This window comes from Mustela nigripes, chromosome 3, assembly GCF_022355385.1.
Source record: "Mustela nigripes isolate SB6536 chromosome 3, MUSNIG.SB6536, whole genome shotgun sequence".
NCBI lineage: Eukaryota > Metazoa > Chordata > Mammalia > Carnivora > Mustelidae > Mustela > Mustela nigripes.
Window position 1 is genome coordinate 186321903 of NC_081559.1, and position 22579 is coordinate 186344481.

Below are 22579 nucleotides of genomic sequence, written 5' to 3' on the forward strand. Positions count from 1 at the left end.
AAAAAAAAAAAAAAAAAAAAAAAAACACTGGACCAAGAAGGATTATGGGGCGCCTGGGTGGCTCAGTGGGTTAAAGCCTCTGCCTTCGGCTCAGGTCATGATCTCAGGGTCCTGGGATCGAGCCCCACATCAGGCTCTCTGCTCAGCAGGGAGCCTGCTTCCTCCTCTCTCTCCCTCTGCCTGCCTCTCTGCCTATTTGCGATCTCTGTCAAATAAATAAATAAAATCTTTAAAAAAAAAAAAAAAGAAGAAGAAGAAGGATTAAAGAGCAGGACCTGAAAATCAGGACCAAGGGAGAGTGAGAGGAGGAAGATGCTGGGTTCTCTGAGCACGAGCCCGAGTTTGAAGATCACATGCATACGGGACCGCACTGCCTGCTTTCTCTCCCCAGGGTCAATGCCAGGGAGAGGTTCACAAAGTGACAGAGAAGATGCTGACTCTGTCACAGGGCACAGTGTTGGCCTACAAGAGGAAGCGGCTGTTTTTGAGGAGAATGGCTGGGGTAAGCAGAGGCTGAAAAGAGGCAGCTGGGGAAGGAAGGGGAGAAATGAGATGGGAAGGAGCATCAGCGTGCTCACGCTTCCACTCGCGGCTCTGCCCACTCACGGAGCAGGCTGAGGACGTTTCCCAGCCGTGGGGGCACACACACCCCCTACCACCCACGGCCCCCTCCCGCCCGGCACGGCCTGAAACGCTGCCGGGGGAGATACAGAGACAGTCTCCCACATGGAGAGGGACAAAGAGGGACCCAGCGCAGAGGTGTCCTTAGCACTGGGCGAAGTGCAGCCCCATCCCATCGTCCCTATTCAGTCAAGGACTCACTCAAGCCACTCTCAGCAGTTCACCTGGGGAGCCCCAGGGAGCTCTCCGGGCTCCCCATCGCCTCGGGTCAAAGCCCCTGAGATATCAGCAGGATCCCAAACCGAGCTGCAGACATAATGTCCTCGGAGCATAAGGCAGGGGCTCTCCCTCGCTCGCCTCAGTGCCCCAGCACCCTCCCTTCACACACGCATGCCCGCACACACACACACACACACACAGAGGTACACACACACACACACACACACACACTATTCTCTGTAGTATCCTCTCTGCAACATCTTGTATCAGCACAATTCTCACAGAGAGCGTGAAATCACCCATGTCTTCCCAGACAGGATTGGGAGCAGAAACAGGGAAAGGAGGAGACCTCAGGAGAGTAAGACGAAGAGCACCAGACAGACCATCCTACCCAAAAAAGGAGGGACAAAGCCAATTACCTTTACCTTACAGAGACAGTGCTGCAGTGTCAGAGAGCACAGTGACCAACGAAGGTGCTTGCAGAAAAGGTGGGTTCCAGGCTCTTCTTCAGAGTCAGGTTGGGGGTTCTGAGTTTTAGCCAGCATCACGGGGGACTATGATGGAGGGGTCCCCAGGCCCCACTGAGAAGAGCGGCCACAGGCGGCCTGGAGGGGGCGGTCTGGGGCTGTAGGTGCCGGGCTGTGAAGCAGTCCAGCAGGAATAACCTCGGCTGTCCTGGCCTGACTTCCTCCCACACAGATATTCTCACCCTAGACGACTACAAGCCGAAAACCTTTCCAGGACACGCCTTGGTGTTCAAGTCGGGAGACTGTAAGCATCTGCTTCGGCTCGGGTCACGATCTCAGGGTGCTGGGGTCCAGTCTCACATCAAGCTCTCTGCTCAGTGGGGAGTCTCCTCCTCCCTCTCCCTCTGCCCCTCACCCGTTCGTGCTCTCTGGCTCCTGCTCAGCTCTCTCCAATAAATATAATCTTAAAAACAAACAAGCAAACAAACAAAAACCTTTCCAAAAGGTGAGCTCCAGAGCTGGGCAGTTCTCTGCCTCAACTCAGACCCTGCTGAGCCCTGACCCCCTCTGGATACAAGTAAGAGCCATGCACAGGGCTCAGCCCCCACCACCCACAGGGAAATCTTTCCAGCCAGATTCCTCCACCGCCTCCTACTCTCCCCGGCCTTTGACCTGCACAGGCCTCAGCCACCAGAAAGCCTCCTTTCTCCTTTGAACACTAAGATAGGGTTGTGGGGCTGCGGGGGGTGCTGCCTGGGTCTCCATGTGCCTAGGCACCAAGTCAACTGCAGTAGTGGGAAGAGGTGAGAAATGCAGGGGCGGGGGTAGGAAGAGGAGGAGGAGAAAGCTGGGCAGAGGAAGGAGAGCGGTGGGGAGACGGCGAGGGAAGAGGAGAGTAAGGCTTTGGGAATGAGCATTTCTGTTTCTCTTTCCAGCAAAATGGTTCATGGGTTTTATACCGTTACCAGCAGGTGAGTGGTGGTTTTCAATGCAGGAAGGTGGGAATGTAGCCCTCCATGAGGCCACTTTGCACGAAATCCCCCATGATTGCCTCTGCTGTCCCTACCTGAGGTGGGAGATATGGCCCCTGGGCAAAGGGCAGGAGTAGATGGACAGGAAGGGGTCAGGGAAGTCAGGGGCAGAAGGTCAGAGAAACTGAATGTCTTCAGAAGCTAAGTCTTGGGCAGGGGACGTACTTTCTCTTTCGGACGCCCTCACAAGCAGTCCCCTCCCCCTAATAGGTACGTGTCTGCTGGAGGAGAGCAGGGCGATCTCATTCTGCCCGCATCCGGTCAGCAGGGCAGACTGCCCTGGCCTGACCACCCAGGCCCTAGTGCCTGGCCCTAGCTCTTGTGGAACAGGAAAGGTGCAGGAAGGCCATGGGGTTGGAGGGATGGACCCAGACTGGGGCAGGAAGAGGACAGGCAAGAGGAAGTGGAGAGAGGACAGAAGCCTCCAAAGTGTCTCAAAAGCCGATCTAAGCAGGAGAAAAGAGATGATCACTTGTGCTTCTCTTTCCAGGAAGAGAATGCAGAGTCCTCCTGTAAGATGAGTGTCTACTAAGAGGGAATTAAGGGACTTCCACGGTAGGAAGCTGCAAAGCTGAGAACCCAAATTGGAATTTCCATTCAACTCAGAACACTGAGCTCTTCTTCCAAAGAGATGCTCTTGTCCAATCTGCTTATTCATTCTTTTATTCACTTCTGCCTGCCTGCGACAAACATCCATGAAGAACTCAGTGGGCAACAGGCATTATTCTGAGCCCTAGGGATACAGCAGTAACCCAAAGAGAAACGCCTGTGTCACTGCAGCTCCCATCCCGCTGGCCCCTCAGTCAGCAAATCATCTTGAGGCCACCTGAAGTCTGCTAGCAGAAGCAGAGAGCCCCAAATTCTTTGCTTGGTTAACTCTTTAAAAAAAAAAAATTATTTATTTGAGAGACACAGGGGGAGAAAGAGAGACAGAGACAAAGAGCATGAGCAGAGGGCCAGGAAGAAACAGACTCACCGCAGAGCAGGAAGCCCGACATGGGGCTCAACCCCAGATGCTGAGATCATGACCTGAGCCAAAGGCAGACGCCCAACTGACTGAGCCACTCAGGCACCCCAGTTCTTTGGTTAAAACTGTCTGTGAATATAGACGATACAAGGAGAATTACACAATAAGAAGGATAAGTCATGTGCACCCAGTATTACCCCAAGCATTTTCCATATGTAAACTCAATTTAATCCTTTTAACATGCCCATTTAACAGATGTAGAAACTGAGCCCAGGGCACGTAAGATCCTCATCTCTAACGGCCCAACATGAGAATCCACGTTATGTCACGCATGTCCCAGAAATGAGCTGGTCATTTTCTCCCACTTTCCATGACCGCTTTCCAGAATCTCCATCCCTTCTCCCTGCTTTCTACCCCTCTCATTTCAGAGCTCAGAGTTAGAAGTCTGCTACTTCTAACCTATTCAGAGCTCAAACATGCCATCCACAGAGATGCTCTTGGTTGATAAAAGGGCTCCTACTGATAGGGAAGGGCTGATCATCCCAGGAATGTTCTCATCAAAGAATTATACCCATTCTCATTGTTGATTCCTGAGGGCAGAATTTGAGGACCTACGGCAGGAGATTTTCTGGGAATTGGAGGCCCTGTCCCTGCTCTCACAGGACGCTCAGGATGCTATATTCCATACGATCCTGAACATGCTTGGGAACCAAGAGGCTTTGCAGGACCTCATGGATGAGGTGAGGGGTTCTTACAGCTACCTAGAGCTAATCAAAAGTGGTAATGGGGGCAGGTTTAGGAGATGCTGCTACCAAGGCACAGGGAGGAGGAGGGACGGAGCAATTCCAGGGGAAGAGGAGAATGTGAGAGATACAGGACACTGGCCCCAAGCACGACAGGGCCAAGGAGTGCAGTCGCAAATACTGAGGCTGCGAGGAATCCCCTGGCACAGGTAAAGTGCCCTGACCTCCCCAACCTTGTTAATCACATACAGCCTTAAAAGACACAGACAAAATTATTTAACAATACTAGTTGTACTAGTAGTAGTATCATACTACCAATAACACCAATCTCCTACAGCTGGATAGGAACCCCTGGGATCCTCCGGATAGCTTTGGTGGCAAAATCTTAAATGAGATGCAAGAGGACATAAGAGACCTATGGATCCAGGAAAGATTTCACATCACTTACCTCCTTGAAGCCATAATGGGTAAGAGTGATCTGGGGGACATATACAAAAGTCACAAGTTTGGCCGGCAGACCTCATAAAAGCCATGGGTTAGATGCCACTTCTCCAAAACCCTTCAAATATCATGATCTTCATCCTCACATATCACCTCTCTCCAAAGTCTGGCAGGCTTAGTGAGATCAATTTGCCATGTGGACAGAGAACCAGCTTCAGGCCCAGAAAGTGATTGGCCCAAGTTCATCCAACACATCACTGTGGGTGGATGATTCCAGCCTCTGGCCTCAGGATCCCATTCTCTGGACCATGTCATGTAGCATCCCGAAGACCATCCCAAGAGTAGAAGGGGGACTTTCTAGTATAGGGAACTTGACCAGTGGATTATTCCTCTGCCTCAGAGTTCCCCTCTCATTGGGTCTCCTAGTTCACAGCGGGGAAAGGAAAATATGACTTTTCATCACTCTTTCCCCAAATGTTCCCAATCCCAGTGCTGAGTGACACCCAACGTGACCTGCTCGCCCAGTCCATGAAGAAGAGGATCCTGCTCCAGCAGCAGGAGCTGGTGAGAAATCCCCAGGGGCAACGCCCAGGGAAGAGGGTGAAAAAACTGGAGTTAAGAATGACTCTGAGGAGGGGCGCCTGGGTGGCTCAGTGGGTTAAGCCGCTGCCTTCGGCTGAGGTCATGATCTCAGGGTCCTGGGATCGAGTCCCGCATCGGGTTCTCTGCTCAGCAGGGAGCCTGCTTCCCTCTCTCTCTCTCTGCCTGCCTCTCCCACTACTTGTGATTTCTCTCTGTCAAATAAATAAATAAAATCTTTAAAAAAAAAAAAAATTACTCTGAGGAAAAAGAGATGATGGAGGTTTCTGCCAGGAAGGGAGACAGGATCCTGCTCTGGCAACGGGAAATCCCTGGCTGCAACTGCCTCTAGGGAACAGGCCCAGTGGCTATGAGGCTACTTTAGGAGGGTCTCCATTTCCCTGGCAACCCCAGCAGAGGGGCCTGCCAGTTCTAAAATAGCCATATAGGAACCCAGGTTTGGGAACTGAGGGGCTTGGAGTCACATCCCTGCTTTATTAACACAGTTACCACTTGAGAATTGCTCTCTCCTTCTCTCCCCTCATACCTATATGTAAGTACATATGTGGTGCAGACGTATGCATACCCATATACACACACTGCCCGCGTGTACGCACATGCACACACATCTAACTCCAGATGCCACTACTCCACACGAGAAATGCTAGTGTAACCATTTAGCAGATGAGGAACCAATGCTCAGCGTTTTCCAGTAATGTGTCCACAATCACACTGATCACAGGACATGACCAGGACATGACTCCTGGTCCCCTTGACTCCAAAAGTCTTACCATTTTCAGTTACCCAGCATTGACCCTCTTGGGGACAAATTTTCTCTTTCCAACCTTAAATGCTGACCTGTAACATCAGATACTGTTTATTCTAGGTAAGGAGCATCCTGGAGCCCAACTTCAAATACTTCAAGGATATCCCCTTCACCCTCAAACCTGAGCTCCTTGCCACACTCCAGGACGAGGATTTGGCCATCACCTATGGCCTTCTGCAGGAGTGTGGCCTGAATATGGAGCTGAACAGCCCCAGTTCAACCTGGGATCTGGAAGACAAGCAGACCCTGTCTGCCCTGTATGGGACCCTCTCCCTGCTGCAGCGGCTGACAGTCAGTCCAGAGAGGCCTGGCCTCGCCGCAGTCTATGCTGGGAGCATCCCTGATGAGCTCAGGGGCCCAAAAGCCACCACTTCTGGCGTTCCGGGTAGCATGGAGCCAGGAATCAGCACACCTGAGGGAACGTTCTGAAGTGACAGATCTGTATCTGGATTCATGCAATTGTCAAAGCTCATCAAACAGTATCTAAAGATATGAGCATTTTGCTATATATTAAAGCTACTCCAAAACAATGTAAACAAATACTGAACTCTAGGAACAGTATGAATTGTTTGGGATGAAATGTACTGGGATCTGTAACTTACTGTGAAATGTATCAAATAATAAGGTGATTGATGAAGGGAGAGATAGATATGTGACCAGGAAGAGGTAGTAAAATGTCAAAAACAAGAGGGTTTTTTTTTTCTTGAAACATCCAGAATTGCTTCAAAAAATAATTATCCCCCCAAATTATACCTGCATATTGATCACTATGTATTGTACATATTGCACATATGTATGCACATGTACTTTTCCAAAATTGTGCTTTTTGAGCTACTTTAAAGGGAACACTGAGGGATGTCTGGGTGGCTCAGTCGTTAAGCGTCTGCCATCAGCTCAGGTCATGATCTCACTATCCTGGGATCAAGCCCCGCATCAAGCTCCCTACTCAACAGACAGGGGGCCTGTTTCTCCCTCTCCTACTTCTCCTGCTTGTGTTCCTTCTCTTGCTGTCTCTCTTCTGTCAAATAAATAAATAAAATCTTTTAAAAAAATTAAAAGGAACAATGAGAGAACAAAAAAAGAGGTCTCAGAAATGAAAACTATTATCCAAACGTCATATGCCACGGCCACTGCCCCTCAGGGGCCCCCTCGCCTCCGCCCGCCTTTCCTTCAACTCCTTAAAACCTCCTCAGCTCCATTCCTGCAGCAGCAGGTCTCTAATTAACAGATGATGGCAAAGCCCACCCACAGCTCCATCCTCCAGCAGCTAAACTACCAAACGGAGTGGGGTTTTCTCCATGATTGCTGGGCAGTAGTCCATGACATTCACTTTCAAGCACATAAAGCTGTTCTGGCTGCCTGTAGCTCCCCTTTCAGACTGTTTTTCTTGAACTGTCAGCACAGGACGGCACAACTGAATCTCAGCAACATATTAGTGTTGAGTGTTCTGATCTCATTTTGCAATTCATGTATTTAGGGAAAACTATGACCGCTCCCTCCAGTTTTGAGCAGGTTAAAGTGGCGATGAGCTGCCTACAGATGTACAACGTCCCCGACTGCTTAGAAGACATACAGGATGCAGACTGTTCTAGTTCAAAATGTTCGCCTTCTGCTTCTAGCAAACAGAAGAGAAAAATGGTTATTTTGGGGTAAGGTACAGTGGCTAGAAATGGCAGTGAAGCCAAAAGGTGGTGTGCAGAGCCAAGTTCAACAGTACCACGCACTTGAGAGCCTGATGAAGTCTTTACAGTCAGGCAATTTTCCCAAACCACTATCTGATGTATGTAAGAAAACGTTCAGCATCTAAATTATCTAGTCCAAAAGATCCCATGTCACGGCACTTTGGACGGAGTTTTAGGTGTGATAGTTGGGGATTTGGCTTTAGCTCTAAAAAAATTTCGAGATGAGCATGGGCTAACCTGCATTAAAGACATTCACACCAAAACACAAGATCCTACCATAAAATAGTAGATATTAGAGATGGAAAAATGGTACTACCCATGCCAAATGTGGTGAAAAGGCATCTTCTAAAACATTTTGTACACAGACAGCTGAATACGGAGGAGACACCAGCCAGGCTGCTGCTGATTTCACTGCAACCGCCAGGAGCAGAAAGAGGGCATGGTGGAGTCTAAACTAGCCAGCGGAGAAAAAGCAGAGCTGCAGAGAGGGAAAGAATCCTTACCTAGATGGCCCAGAAGATGCCCCTACAGCTGAACCGAAAGACTTTAACACTATTAAAGTTACTGATAAAGACTGTAATGAATCCACTGATAACGATGAGTTGGTAAGCCCGCAGACACTAGGCTGAAGAAGGTACCACTATTAAGAAAAGTGGTAGGAAAAGTCTGAAACGGTGGATGTTGATAAATGCTGATGGACCATGCTGATGGTCCTCTAACAGCCCAGGCATCCTGTGAGCTGCGCGCACTGACAGTAGCCACGGACCTGTCATCTCGTTCTTCAGCCAAACACACTGAACATATCTGTGTGTGGGGGAAATGTGGACAGATCCTCGTTAAGGGCAGGCAGCTTCAGGACCCCAGGCAAAGATGAGGAGAACCCCACAACCTGACAAGGAACGGGCTTAGGAAATACCGAGGAGAAGATGCACGTGGGAGAGAGTCCCCATGAGCAGTCACAAGAGATGTGTTTGTGGAAATGCTGGATGATTTTAGAGACAATCGTTTCCAGATAAACAGTATCCCAAAAAACCAATTTTATTTAAACATTCTGCCTGTCCTCGTCAACATCCTAATTGTGGCCAGTGTTCTGAAACTGAAAATCTAGTGCTTGAACACATGCCTTGCTGCCTAGACCAGGATGTGTTTTAAGATGCCATCGTGGAAGAAAATGAGAGACCACAGATGAAGGCATTTCTGTAATCCACGTGGAAAAGGATTTTTATCAGCGGCATCACTCAAGAGAACACGATACTGTCCATACGAAGTTAAAACAGTCTGTTTGTTGGACACGTGGAAAGCACATAAGACCATAAGGCATGTCTGGTCCACCTGTGATCAAGGAAACCTCAGAAAACATGACCCCTTACGGCACATGAGTTCTCATTTAACTGCTGGCGGGGCTACATGCCAGGTCTGCTTTCCGATATGCCCAGACAGGAACAGCTGAACAGGACCCGGATGCTCATCTGCATACGTGTGGAACATACAGAGTGAAATTTAATCTGAGGAAAGATAGGCGATTACGTGATAATGCCAACCATTTGCAAAGAATAGAAGTGATTTTCTACTGTACTAATAATGCCTAGTTGATAGCAGACAAAACACCAAACCAAAGGATAAGAGCTATTTCGAAATTGATTTTATGAGATGAATTGTTGGGAAAAAATTTCAAGGCCATTTTAATACTTTTGTTTGGGGTCCTATCTACATTTTAGGTGTTATTAAATGTTTATCATTTTTATTATTTCTTAATAGAATTTGTTGATTTTCATTTGTTTTAGATATGATTAAAATTACTTTGGGGGCGCCTGGGTGGCTCAGTCCCTTGAGGCTCTGCCTTCAGCTCAAGTCAAGATCCCAGGGTCCCACTGATGGGCTCCCTGCCCAGCAGGGACCTGCTTCTCCCTCTCCCTCTGCCACTACCTCTGCTTGTGTTCTCGTGCTCTCCCCACAACCTCAGATAAATAAATGACTTCTTTAAAAAAATAAAATAAAATTACTTTTCAATGTAGACTACAAGTGGTCATTACCCCTTCAATGTCTATTAAACTTTAGTTTTTTTATTTAAAAAAAAGAAATTAAACTATTATAATAAAAACTCAATAGAAGGATCAGAAAGTAAAGTTGAGGAGCTTTCCCAACAGGTAAAGTAAAAAGTCATAAGACGAAAAATAAGAAAGAGGGAAAAAAGGAATTTAGAAGAGCAGTTTAGGAAGCCTAACAGCTGGGTAAAACAAGTTCTCAAAAAGAGAACACACACACATAAGTGGCGAGGAAATTATCAACAAGATAATTCAATAAAATATCCCATAACCAGAATATGAGTTTCCAGATTTAAAGAACCCATCACATACCTGACACAAATGGATGAAAATGAGACCATATCAAAACACATCTGTGTGATGTTTCAGAACATGCAGGACAGAGTAAAAATCCAGGGAGAAGAATAAATGTTATCTACAAAAGATCAAACATAAGCATAACTTTAAGGGGTGCCTGAGTGGCTCAGCTGGTTAGTTAGTGGCTCAGTTGAGAGGATGTGATACAACAAAATGAGAGAGACCCAGGAGGAAGACACTGGCTACGGGGAAAAGATGAAGTGTAGAATAGAGACAGGGGGATTCCCAGGGTGACAGTGGGGCTGGAGAGGGCACAAAGGACAAGTCGTCCCCATCTGAGCAGACAGGAAGGCTTTGGGGGAGATTTCTCCAGGAAGAGGAAATTGATAAAATACCTTGAATCTGGGATATTAAATACCAGATGTAAGGAATTTTGGATTTAATTAGGTACATAGAAAGTAGAAGGAAAAACAAAAAGTGACAATGAGAAACAAAACAAAAATCCTACAGGAAAGGAAAAATAATTATGCTTTATTAAAGCTGAGTAGTGTTTACATAGTCACAATTTGATGGGACCTGTGCTGTGGTGTAGAGCCAAGGGGACCTGAAATCCTCATCTCCCTTGGTGTAAGTCCATGGACAATGCCACAACTGAGCAAGCTTATTGTTAAGAGATGTGAGACACAAAAGGCCACATATTATATTATCCTGTTCATATGAAATATCTAGAACAGGCAAATCCAGACAGACCAGAAAGTCTATCAGTAGTTAGCATGAGGAGTAATGAAAAGGTTCTAAAACGGGCTGTGGTCATGGCTGCACCATTCTGTAAACATACTAAAGCCAATGACTTGTACACTTTCAAGGGGTGAACTGTATGGCTTGTGAATTACATCTCAAGAATGCCCTTTCAACAAGAAATAAGGGAGGTAATTACCAAAACAAGTGATCGTTTCTGGGAAGAAGCAACAGAAGTGGGGGCGGCATAAAAGAGGGGGCAGGATCAGATCAGCTTCAGTAAGTCAATCCGAGAAAGACAACTATCATATGATCTCCCTGATATGAGGAATTTGAGGGCAGGCTGAGGGGTTTGAGGGGTAGGGAAGGAAAAAATGAAGCAAGATAGGAACTGGAGGAAGACAAACAAGAGACTCTCAATCTGACAAAACAAACTGAGGGCTGCTGTGGTAGGGGGATGAGGTGGCTGCCTGACGGATGCTGGGGAGGGTATGGGCTATGGTGAGTGCTGTGAAGTGTGTAAGCCTGATGACCCACAGACCTGTACCGCTGCGGCAAATAATGCATTATGTTAATAAAAATAATTAATAATCTAAAAACAAAAGAACACAAAGCATAAGTATTAATTTAGGTCCACACGCCCTCATTGGAAGCTGGAGGATCACCCCACGTGTCAGGGTCAGGACTGGAGAAGGGGGAGGACCAGGACCCCTGCATAGGGCTGCAAACCCTGTAGTGCGGGACGCGGGTTCCAAAGGCTTCCTGCGCTGGGCACAGCCTACAGTCCAGAACCATCCAGCCACCATCCTACAGGCAGCTGCCCCGGGCCTCAGATGGGTGTGGGCAGGCCCGGGACACGGGTCCTGGAGGGGTGGCGGGACTGGGAGGCAGGCAGGGGGCAGCGGGCAGGAGGGCAGACCTGCTCCAGGCCCGCCACTCCTCACCCCCACCCCTTCCTCCTGCTCCCGGATGCTCCCCGCCCGTCCTTCTCTGGCCGCCACCTCCTCTGGAGAACGTCTACTTCCCTCCCCGACTCCGAGCTGGCGCTGCCCCCAGGCGGTCCCCGCAAAGTCCTCCTGGTCATCACTTTAGCCAGCCCCTTCTGCCACTGCCCCGCAGCCACCCCTCTCCACGCTCGCGCAGACGCGTCTCTGGCGTCCCCTGCAGGCCTGAGCAGGCCCGCGCTTCCCCCCCGCCGCAGCCCCTTTTGCGGGGCGTGGGGGCAGCTTCCTCCATAAAAATAGCAACTATTGTCATTTAAGGCTGTGTTGGCCCATTCCCAACAACAGGGAAGTTTCTCTTTCACTTTAAGTTGGAGAGAAAAAGGAAAAAAGACTATTGGCAAAAAGACGAATATATTAACACTATAATTAAGACACTCTCTCAGACCTAAAAGCTTGTTTCTTTCTTCTGATTTTAAAGTAAATTAAAACATTTTGGTGGGCCCTAAAAGTAGTGTGAGTCCTGGGCACCGTGCCTAGTGGAGAAGCTGGCCCCTCACCTGCCTCTTTTCCCTGGGGCTGTGCCAAGGCTGGCCCCTGGCATCTCACATCCCGCTGGAGCCCAGGGCTCACTCCCCTGGACCGGAGTCATAAGCTCCTGCAGTCTCCCTTTCCACTGGGCTGTGAGTGCTCATCCTAAAACACATGCACTGGCTTGCAGTGCCCCTTCTCATGCCACCCCACCTCCTCTCCCTCTTCCCACCCACCTGGGCACCCACCACCTCAGAAAAGCAAGCAAGGCCAGAATACAAAGGGTATCAGCTTATCAACCTATGCCAACATCAACTTGTTAGTCCTCATAACAGTCCAATAGAGGATATACTGTTCTAGATAGTAATTGTCTATATTTTACATAAATATGAATCAATTTCTGCTTTACAACTGAGGAAACCAAGGACCAGAGGGATTTAGTAATGTTCCCAAGGGAACACCTGTTCTAAAACTATGAGAAGGAAGTTCTTGGCCTTGGAGTTTCTCCAGGCCCCATGCTGGCAGGAGGGGAGTGATTTCCAGGGCAGTATTTCCAGGGCAGTATTTCCAGGGTGGTTTTGGCCACCTGTGATTTCCACCTACCTGCTGACTTTGGAACCCAGCCCGGCATCAGAAGTACCTGGGGGAAGTCTGCTCAGGGCTCCCCACACCTCATGCTTCTGCTAGAAATTCAGTTCAGCTGAGAGACTTCACATGGCTTTGGAGGACACCTGCCCTCTTCGCCCCTCCAGGAACATGTCCTCCCTGTTTGCAAGGGATGCTAGGACTGTGGCCAGAGAACTGGGCAGGAGAAAGGAGCTGGTACCTGCGGACAGCCTGGACAGAGGCCCATACCTGCGCCCCTTCTGCCTGGTGAGGAAAAAGCGCAGACGTCACCCCTGGCCTTAGGACACCGCCCTTCATCCTTACAGACTTCTCCCTCATCAGGGATGTGCTGGAGCCCAGCTCCCCCATCCCAGGTACTTTCAGATGGACAGGAGACAAGTAAAAGCATGAGGAGAGGCCCACTGGGTAGCAGAGTGCTGCAAAAAAAGACAGATTTATGTGGCTGAGAAAGTGGACAGCCTCTGCCCAGACACACAGACCCCTGGACTGCCTCGCCTGGAGCACGCAATGGACCCCCACGGACCCCCATCTTCCATGTAGGGGAAGGATAAACATCTTATTCTTCCTGCTGTCCCCAGCTGCATGCTAAGTAATATAACTTTAAACAACAATAATGTTTAACACAGGTCAAGGGCTTGCTGTGTGCCAGAGACCCATGTTGGCAGTTCCTCGGTTAATCCTCACAACCACCCTTGGGGGAAGACCCTGTCACCCTCCCCTCCCCTTTTTTAGATGGGGCAACTGAAGCTCTAGAAGTTAGTGGCTTGCTCGGGGTCGTACCCAGCCAGTAAGTGGTGGAGGCCAAACTGGATCCCAGGGCTGAGGCCTTGGCCACACTCAAACCTGCCCCCCTCGCCACCTGGCTCCAGCCTGGACCTCTCTTCCCACAGAGCTGACCTGTGGCCAGTCCATCCAGACCCGGAGACGGTGGCAGGAGCCATGACAGGGGCCATGGTGTGAGCACTAGGCTGCCACTGCAGATGACAGGGGATAGTAGGGTGACCCGCAGCTCCACACTGACTGTACACACACCCATGGTTTTCCCTCACACCTGGGAAACTCTGATGAGGTGGCCTGGGCCCACCAGGCCAGCTGGGCTCTCCTGGCCGAGGTCTGTCTGCCAGCTCAGGTCCTCCAGGCTGGAGTAGGGATCAGTGGGAGGAGAGAAAAGCCCAAGGCTCCAGCCAGCTTGAGGCCTCCAATGAAGCCGCTCTGAAGAGCAGGTTGGGATGGGAAGGTCCACCATCAGCAGAGAGCCCAGGGGCCCAGGGACAAGGGAGTGGGTGGTGAGAAGGGACACAAGAGAGCCCTGCGTGAGGTGGGAGCCTCACCAGGCCAGGACTGTGACACCAGGACCTCCTGGTTAGGCGGAGGATCCGAGCAGGCTGACCCTGGGCAGGGGATCTGGGCCCAGGAGCTGGGGATGCCTATCCTCTCTCCACGCTGCAGCCTACAGCTGGGCCCTCGGTGAGGAGCCCAACTTCCAGGGCCTGCAGAAGGAGACAGGTACCCATTTGCAGGACCTGACCACACTGCCCACAGAGCTGCAGCATCCACTGCTAAGAGCCCTCCCAAAGCTGCTCTAAGACCCTCAGGCCCTGCAGGAACTCCAGGACACAGTAAGGGGCCCACAGGCCAGACCACGGACTGAGGACGGATCCAGGAAATGGGGGAGGAACAGGGGAATGAGGAGCAGGAACGGGATGTGCTCTGAGTCTCGGTAGTGCCCAGCCTTGGATGGCATGGTGAGGCCGGCCCTGTGGTGACCAGGCACAGACCTGTGCCAGCTTCTGTGTCAGACTCCCACTGAACATTTGCTCACTAAATCCCAAAGGGGGGGACCTGGCTCAGCACTGCTGGCATCAGAACCCAGACTCATTCCATCCTCACTGGCATCAGAGGGCACACGGTGCCAGGGGATGGAGAACAGGAGCTTGGGTGGTTGTGTGGTTGGGTGTGGGGCCAGGGGACAGAGGATGAGACCCACAGCCTGTCCTTACTCCCCTTTGCCTCTGCCCTGCAGATGGAACAGGATCTGGATACTGGGGTGCTGGGACAGCTGGTTGGCCCTGGGGGCTTCATCCTAAGCACTGGCAGGAACCCTTCAGGTAGCCTGCTGACCTCGAAAGGCAGGGCCATCCTCTGCATTCTTGGAGCTCTTGTGGGTAAGAGGAATGACAAGGGGCTGGGGTAGGAAGGAAGAGCCCAGAGGGAAGTCCTCGCAAGACCCCTACCCAGCAGCCCCTGTGTTCCCTGCTCACCCCCTCCGAGTGAGCCTTCTCCTGTTTGTTCTGTGCTCTAGATGGTCGCAGGCCATTTCCACTCACATCTGAGTCTCTGTCCAAGCTCTGCCCAAAGTAGGCATGGAAAAGCCCAGCCCCCTTTTTCTCATTTTGCTTGTGCCTTGAGTGACACTGACCTTGCAGGACGCTCCAGCGCTTCCTTCGGTGATGGTTGTCTCAGCATCTGCTGTGTGTGAACAGGTACCAGCCACTCTCTTCTTTCAGTCTGTAGTGGGAGCAGACAGCACACCAATATGGACAGAGAATTACCGATAGCATGACAGTGTCTAACAGAGGCCCTGCTCCAGCCCGGAATGGAGGTGAGACTCACAGAGGGAGCTAGGAACAGGATCCCCACACTGATGGCCTGCCGTGTGGACAGAAGCCCTTGGGCAGTCAGGAGGACAGAGGCTTTGAAGCCCGGGCCGGGCTGTTCTGTTGTTATCTTAGGATCTTCATTTCCCAGAACCCCCTTCCCTGGGTTCTGGGTGAGACTCCTCCAAAAGAGGAACCAGCGTGAGACTGGGGGGCCAGAAGTGAAGCAGTAGCCATTCATCTCCGCAGGCTCCCTGACGGACAGATGCTGCCCAGAGTCCCAGTGCTTCCTCACAACTGCTAGTGCTGCTGACCAGTAAGGCCTTGGCCCTGTCCCCATACACAGAGGCCACAGCTCCCCATCAGCTTCTGTCAGCTGCACCTTGACAGTCCTCTTCCCACTAGCCTTCATGACTTTCCATCTTGCTTCCTGCACTCCAGCACGGCACTCCCCGTGCTGTCATTGCTTGAATAAGTCACCTGGCTTCGGCCTCAGGATCTTTGCACTGGGTAGTCCCTCTGCCCGGTCGCATACTCTTTCCCCCAGATATTCACAAGGCTGACTGTGTTCACTATTTATCTTCAGGCTCCCCCTGCCAGAATTGTAAGTGCCATAAAAGCAAGTGTTACGGTCTGTCTCATATGTCTGTACATCATAGGTGCCTAATGTCCATTAGGTCCCTCCCCAGGCATGAAAAGGAGATTGCGGGGCAGAGATGCCCCCACGGGCCTAGAGGCATGCTGTTCCCCAAGACTGATGCTTCAGGTTTGGAATCGGGCCAACCTGGTTTCTTATCATAGTTTTGCCCCTGACAGGATGAGGAATCACCATTATCCTAGTTAACAACCATCTTCCAAAGCCACTGGGGAGCAGAAAGACCTTCCTTCATAAAATGAAACCGACCATCCACCCTTCATGGATCATGTTTTAGGAAAACTGAGGGGTTGGAAGGGGTGGGAACTTAGCACATCCAAGCAAGCAAGTTCCTACCTTCTTGAACCTTCTCAGGGAGGATGGCCCGAGAGGTACCTAGTGGAACTTGTCTCCACCTTAGGGCTCCAGTATCCCAGCCATTCCTGGGACACACAGGATGCCTCATATGCCTGGTGGTCCCCAAACCCTATCTCTCAACAGTGCTCAGTGACACCCAACATTGCCTGCTGAGCCAGTCAGGAGAGACGGATCACACCCCAGCAACTGGAGCTGGTGAGAGCCACCAAGATGGGGTGTGGAGGGAGGACATCCGGGGAAATATCCCAAGTGGTTTGCAGGGGTCCAGTCCCGAGTCCCAGGAGAGCCCTTTATCAGCCCTCACTCACAGAGGGGGGCACACCCTGGCTCTGACTTCTGAGCCCCCAGGCCTGTGCAGCCTCTGCTGTGTGGGCCACATTCACTCATGCATGGATTTACTGATTATGCTGAGTCCATAACTTGTGTCACCAGGCTCTCTGCTGGGGATGAGAATACGAAGGTGAAAGAGGTTCCACCCCTCACAGTCTGGTTGAGGGACTAAGCAAACCAGTGACAACAGACAGCACCTGCTTTAGCTCAAACAAGCAGCTATGAGGACACCAACTACAGGGCTTGGGGCATTTTCCAGGGAGTGAGCCTCCATGCAGTTCATGAATTCAAGGATGAAAAGCTGGGGGTTGGGGAAGGCAGGCAGAATCCTGGCAGAAGAGTACCAGCAGAGGCTGGGAGTTACTGGAGAGCGTTGGAAACCAATGACTCCAGCCAGTGTGGGAAGAGCAGTTTTGGTGGTTCACTATTTTTTTTTTAAAGCTTTTATTGAGAGAGCATGAGCGGGAGGGGCAGAAGCAGAGGGAGAGGGAGAAGTGGGCTCCCCACTGAGCAGGGAGCCGGATGCTGGACTAGAACCCAGGACCCTGGAATCATGACCTGAGCCAAAGGCAGTCACCTAACCAACTGAGCCACCCATGCATCCGGGGTGGGGGTGGGGGGTACACTACTTTGCCAAGCCTCAGCTGTAGTAGGAGATGGGGGAGCACTGGCCCCAGGAGGGTGGATTCCACTGATGCAGGACCTGGGAGACTTGTCTGTTCATTCTGGGTGGTTCCTTGCGGGTGGAGAGCATCTTAGAACCAAACTTTAGTCAGATGGAGGAAACGACCTTCTGTCTCCCACTGGAAGTCCTCTCATCCCTGCAGAGTGAGGATGTATCCCTCTCCCTGAGCCTGCTGGAGAGCTGTGGACTGGAGCTGCAGGGCCCAGCCAGCAACTCATGTGGGACCCTGACCTGGTGCCACAGCTGTCTGCACTCTCTGGGTCCCTCGCAGGGCTGCAGATGCTGGGCTGCACCCAGCCCTGTAGCCCTCCAGGCCAATAATGCCCGAGAAGGGTGCCACATCCTCCCCTAGGGTTCCAGTCCTTCTGCCTCTGGGGAGCCGCTGCCCCAGGCAGCCATAGGTGATTATGGGCTCCACCAGGACTGGCTCACATGCTCTCCTCCATCTCTTTCAGAACTGGTCTCCTGACATTAGTCACCCATCCAGATGCGAGGGGGCAGGGACACCCATCAGTGTAGGGTCTCACCTTGGATCAGAACTCTTCCTTGAGAGGCAGCAGAAGCTGGTTCCGGAACAGCCTGGGCTCCATCCAGCGCCCCACCACCGACAGCTGTGTAGCCCTGGGCCAGTTACTCCCTCTCTGTGCCTTCTCCTCCTGCAACATAACCCCCCGATGAAATGGGCCCAAGAACCCCTAGCTCACTTGACCATAGTGGAGACTTAAAAGTTGTCCATCAAGTGCCCAGAACAACGCTTGGCTGTCAGCTATCATTGCGTGATGCGGACGTTACTGATCGTCCGGCTACTCCGGAGGAAGCTGCAGGACCTTTCCGCAGGTGCACAGAGGACCTGACAGCCTCCCCTTAACGCGTGCTTTCCCCGCGCAGGATGAGGGACATGGGGGGAAAGTTCCACTCGGCCCGCAGGGGCCTGCAGGCTGCGACTCCTGGGCTGGGCCCTCCCTATAGACTTGTCCGGTGGTGGGAACGTGCGGGGTCCTATCCAGCAACGCCACACAGCGGCAAGCGGACTCTTTCCACAGTAAGAAGAGTCGCTGGTAAAACTCACGCGACCCACCATGGCCGTGACGTACAGGCGCTGTGAAGGAGTGCGCCTGCGCGTGCGTGCGTGCGCGCGCCCATTTGTGTGCGTGGCGTGCGCGCGCCGCGGGAATGGCCGAGCCCGAGGGTGCGCGTCGGTTTCCGGTTTCCGGTCTTGCAGGCCTAGCTCAGTTCTCTTTCCTCCGCAGAGCCTTCCGCAGCCGAAGCAAAACCCGGCACGGATCCCTCGGTTTCGCCTCGGCCCGGCGATCACAGTATATGTTTGTTCCCCCTGATCAAACTTACCTCACCGTCAAAGCAAGGACCCTTGTTAAAAAAAAAAAAAAGGTCTCAGAAATGTAAGAAGAACGTTTGAGTCTCCGTAACTCGGCTTCCCAGATACAAGCAGTATTGACATTTTGGTAACATCTGCCCTGCAGTATTATTCCCATGCATTCATACACATCATCTTCGTCTTGAGGTAGCGGTGTGAACCTAGGCAAGTTTCGCAACCTGTCCGAACTTCTGTTTCCTCTCCTGTAAACCAGAGGTTAAAGGATCCATGTTAGAGAACATCGTCAAAAAGACGCGACTGCCAGCTGACCTGTGAGCTGGACCAGGCGCTCCCAGCCTCCTCACATCCTCCCCTGACCTTGGAGAGAGGGTTCCGCTTGCCTCTTCTGCTCCCAGAGCCTGCTGCAAGGACACAGCCTTGAGATGCTGATGCGATGTTGAAAACACCCGCATGGTGTATAAATGAACACAGTTAGGGCCTCTTTATACACTTTTAAGATTTGGAGGGTCCGTGCCCATTCATCTTGTTGCTGCCCAAGACAAGACCTGTGTGTAAGTTCCCTTCACTGACATTAAAACTACCGACCTGAAGTGGCCTCCTGCTTTCTTAGGTCTCTCTCCCTGCCCTCTGATTACAGGGGCCAGTCTCAGATCATACCCAGGAACCTGAAGCTCTCAAGAAGACTGTGAACCAGCACTCTATGTGTTTGTACCCCTCAATAACATGCTCACATACAGTGGCCCCTCAAAATTATTTTCCTCCCTTCATAGGACCCTCTAGAGAGCCCTAACCGTACTCACAGGACGGTCCTTGTCTAAAATCCCCTTTCAGCAGCTAAGTCAGAGTCTCCAGGAGCTCTGAGCTGGTGGCCAGCAGAGGAGGTGGTGTGGATGAGCTGCCTTATAGCCATCCGGGTCTGAAAGAAGAAGCATCTCTCTGCCTTTGACCATCCCTGTGCAGCTCTTCCCTTTCTTTGGACTTGCCAAAGCACATAGGGCACCGCCCAGAGGCCAGTGTTGCCTGAGCAGCTTTTCCAAATCTGAGGTGGGACCTTAGAAATAGGGAGAATGAGTCATAAAGCCCCAGACAGGTAGAAGGGGGACCAGAACCCATACAGTGGAGTCTTTCCCCTGTCCAAACCGTTTTGGTGTCCACCTTCCATGCCCCCTCCCATCTCCCACCCTCTTGCTGCCTAATGCTCCTGGAAAAACACTCCCCCTCTGGACTAACGGGGGCCAGAATCTTAGGGCAAAAGCGCTTAAGTAGTGAAAGATGCTAGTGCTTACTGAGCCAGAGATAATCTCGCTGCTCCTGCCAAATATGCTCCACTCCCCTCCTTCCCACTTCTTTCCCAACCCGTCCCTCCTTCCAGGTGTTCAAGCCCCAAACTTGGATCATTCTTAACTCTAATCTGTGGGGGACACCTGGGGCTCTCCCTCAAAATATATACCGAATCTTGTGCCTCCTCCCCACACCCACTGCAATGATCTGCCTTTATTCCTTGCCTAGACTGACTAATTGCCTCTTGGAATTCCTTAACTGGTCTCCTTGCCTCTGTCTTGCCTCATCTCAATCTGTTCTTGGCAAGGCAGTTAGAGAGTTAAAAGAGTTAAAACTTATCAAATATATCAGTTTATATCACTCCTTACCCAGAGCCTTCTGATGCCTCAGAGCAAAATCTAAAGTCCTCTGGTGGCTGCTATGGCTTTACATGATCTGATCTCATTACCCCTCCGACCCACCTCTCTCCCTGACATCCTCTGGTCATCAGGCACTCTCTTGCTTTGAGGTGTCTGCCCTTGTTCTCAGCTCTATCTGGGACACCTCTCCCCAGATACCCACACTGCTAACTTCCTTCCCTATTTCAGTCTGGACTCTCATGAGGCAAGACTTGTCCATCCTACTAAATTGCTAACTGATCTTCTGTCCAGCCCTCCCAATCTACCTTAATTTTCCCATAGCCCTTAGTATCTTCAACTATACTGTACAGTGATTAAAATCAATCTAGTAATTGTTTACATCTGGACACTGGGAATATAACAGTGCAGGGAACAGACCTGGTCCTGCTCTAATGGAACCAACCATCTGGGGTACGACACAGGCACAAAACAAAAAGTCTGCGATCGCTTTGTTAATTCCTGCCATGAAGAGTGATACACAGGAGAGTGCCGACACTGGTTATGGGAACCCAGGACCTCCTCAGAGCTGAACATGCTCTAAGATTTCACTTTGGTCAAGCACATTGATCAACAGCATGACTTTCCCAGGTATCACTAACAAATGTGCTACTTTGGGAGATATGACTGAGGGCAGAGAGAGAAGGATAAAGAAGGGTGGGGGCAGGCCTCCTATTGTCAACTTTGACCAACCACAGATGGACACTGGTGGATGAATACTCCCCTTGTCCACCTTCAGAAGGACAGATCCAAGGGGCTTTCTACAAAATTTCCCAGAAGGGCCAGAGGCACAGAGTCCCAACTTAAGAACCCAGCCTTGTATTGGCTTTCCCTTCTGGCCTGTTTCACTCTGCCCAGCCCCTGGTTCTGCTCCCTAGGACATTCTCCCAAAACTGCCCACAGTGCACAGCCCTTGCTCATGCTCTGCTTCTCATGAACACTCCAGGCTAAAACAGCAGGTTCTAGATAAGTGCAGTGGAGACAAAAACAGAGTACACGTGTTGCGGAGTGTCTGGGAGGTTGACATTTTCAACAGCAGGGTCAAGGTAGGCCTGCCTGGAAAGTAACATCTGCACAACGACAAAGGGCATGACCCACCCACAATCCAGTAGGGGGACCTGCCACTGCAAAGGACTTGGGACAGCAGAATGACCACCCTGTGCTCAAGGAACAGCACGATTAGCATGGCCAGGGGTGATGGATGTGAAGTAGACACATGATTCTTGCACACATACATGAAGTCTTGTCCTCACACTGTTGTTCACAGTAGTCTGGAAAAAACCGGAGTCCATCAAACAGAGGGATGCTTAAGTAAGTTATGACACATCCATATAATGGAATACTAGACAGCATTCAAGAAGAAAGAAAACACTTTTTATATAAAAATATGGGACAACTTCCAATTCATATTAAGTGAATAAAGCAAAGTGTGGAATGTGCATATAAGAAGTTAAATTTGGGGGTGCCCGGGAGGCTCAGTGGGTTAAGGCCTCTGCCTTTGGCTCAGGTCGTGATCCCAGGGTCCTGGGATCGAGCGGGGTCTTTGCTCAGCGGGGAGCCTGCTTCCTCCTCTCTCTCTGCCTGCATCTCTGCCTACTTGTGATCTCCGTTTGTCAAATAAATAAATAAATAAATAGGACATACCTGTAATTCTATGCTTAAAAAAAAAAAAAAAGTTAAATTTGGGTAAAGGGATGGAAGAATAAATATGAATGGCATAAATTTGAACCCAAGTCTATTGCATTTAGAAAAGCCATACTATTTCTCCTACAACCACACATTATTGAGTGATTTCTCCCAAAAAAAGTCTTGAATGATGTTTGGTGTCAACACAATATTCAGACCACACCACAAAGAATAGACACTCAACATTTCCTTTTACTGTGGCTTCTTCTATCCAAATGCCCTCCCGGAACACCCAGAACATGCTGCCCTCCTCCATCAGGCCCTCCCGAGCGCTAGTCCTAGGACAAAGTCTAAGTGGGCTCTGGAAAGTTACTTATTAAATGTTGACTGACATAAAGATAGACTTGTGAACACACTGACCAAAGCAATGTATCAGTACACTAGAGCTTGTTGCTTAAAATCATTGTGAACCGCCTGTCCATTTAGAAAACTGGAACAACCACACAGTGTCTATTAGTTATAGGATCTTTAGAGGGTTCTTCAAAATTGTGCAGCTTTGCCT

The 22579-nt window shown here is 50.6% G+C and overlaps 1 protein-coding gene and 2 pseudogenes across 1 annotated transcript; 2 read left to right on the plus strand and 1 right to left on the minus strand.

Moving 5' to 3' along the window:
* Window positions 1–880, minus strand: part of LOC132014597 (small ribosomal subunit protein uS10-like) — a 7889-nt pseudogene extending 7009 nt beyond the window's left edge.
* A 516-nt stretch (window positions 881–1396) lies between these two features.
* GSDMC (gasdermin C) lies at window positions 1397–6323 on the plus strand. The gene is made up of 6 exons (XM_059395527.1): window positions 1397–1457; window positions 1540–1611; window positions 2243–2278; window positions 3906–4085; window positions 4980–5053; window positions 5955–6323. Exons 1-6 carry the CDS (start codon window positions 1397–1399, stop codon window positions 6321–6323), a joined length of 792 nt encoding a protein of 263 aa, XP_059251510.1.
* Window positions 6324–7125: 802 nt separating this feature from the next.
* On the plus strand, window positions 7126–9165 carry LOC132014599 (zinc finger and BTB domain-containing protein 1-like; annotated as a pseudogene).
* Window positions 9166–22579: the final 13414 nt, after the last annotated feature.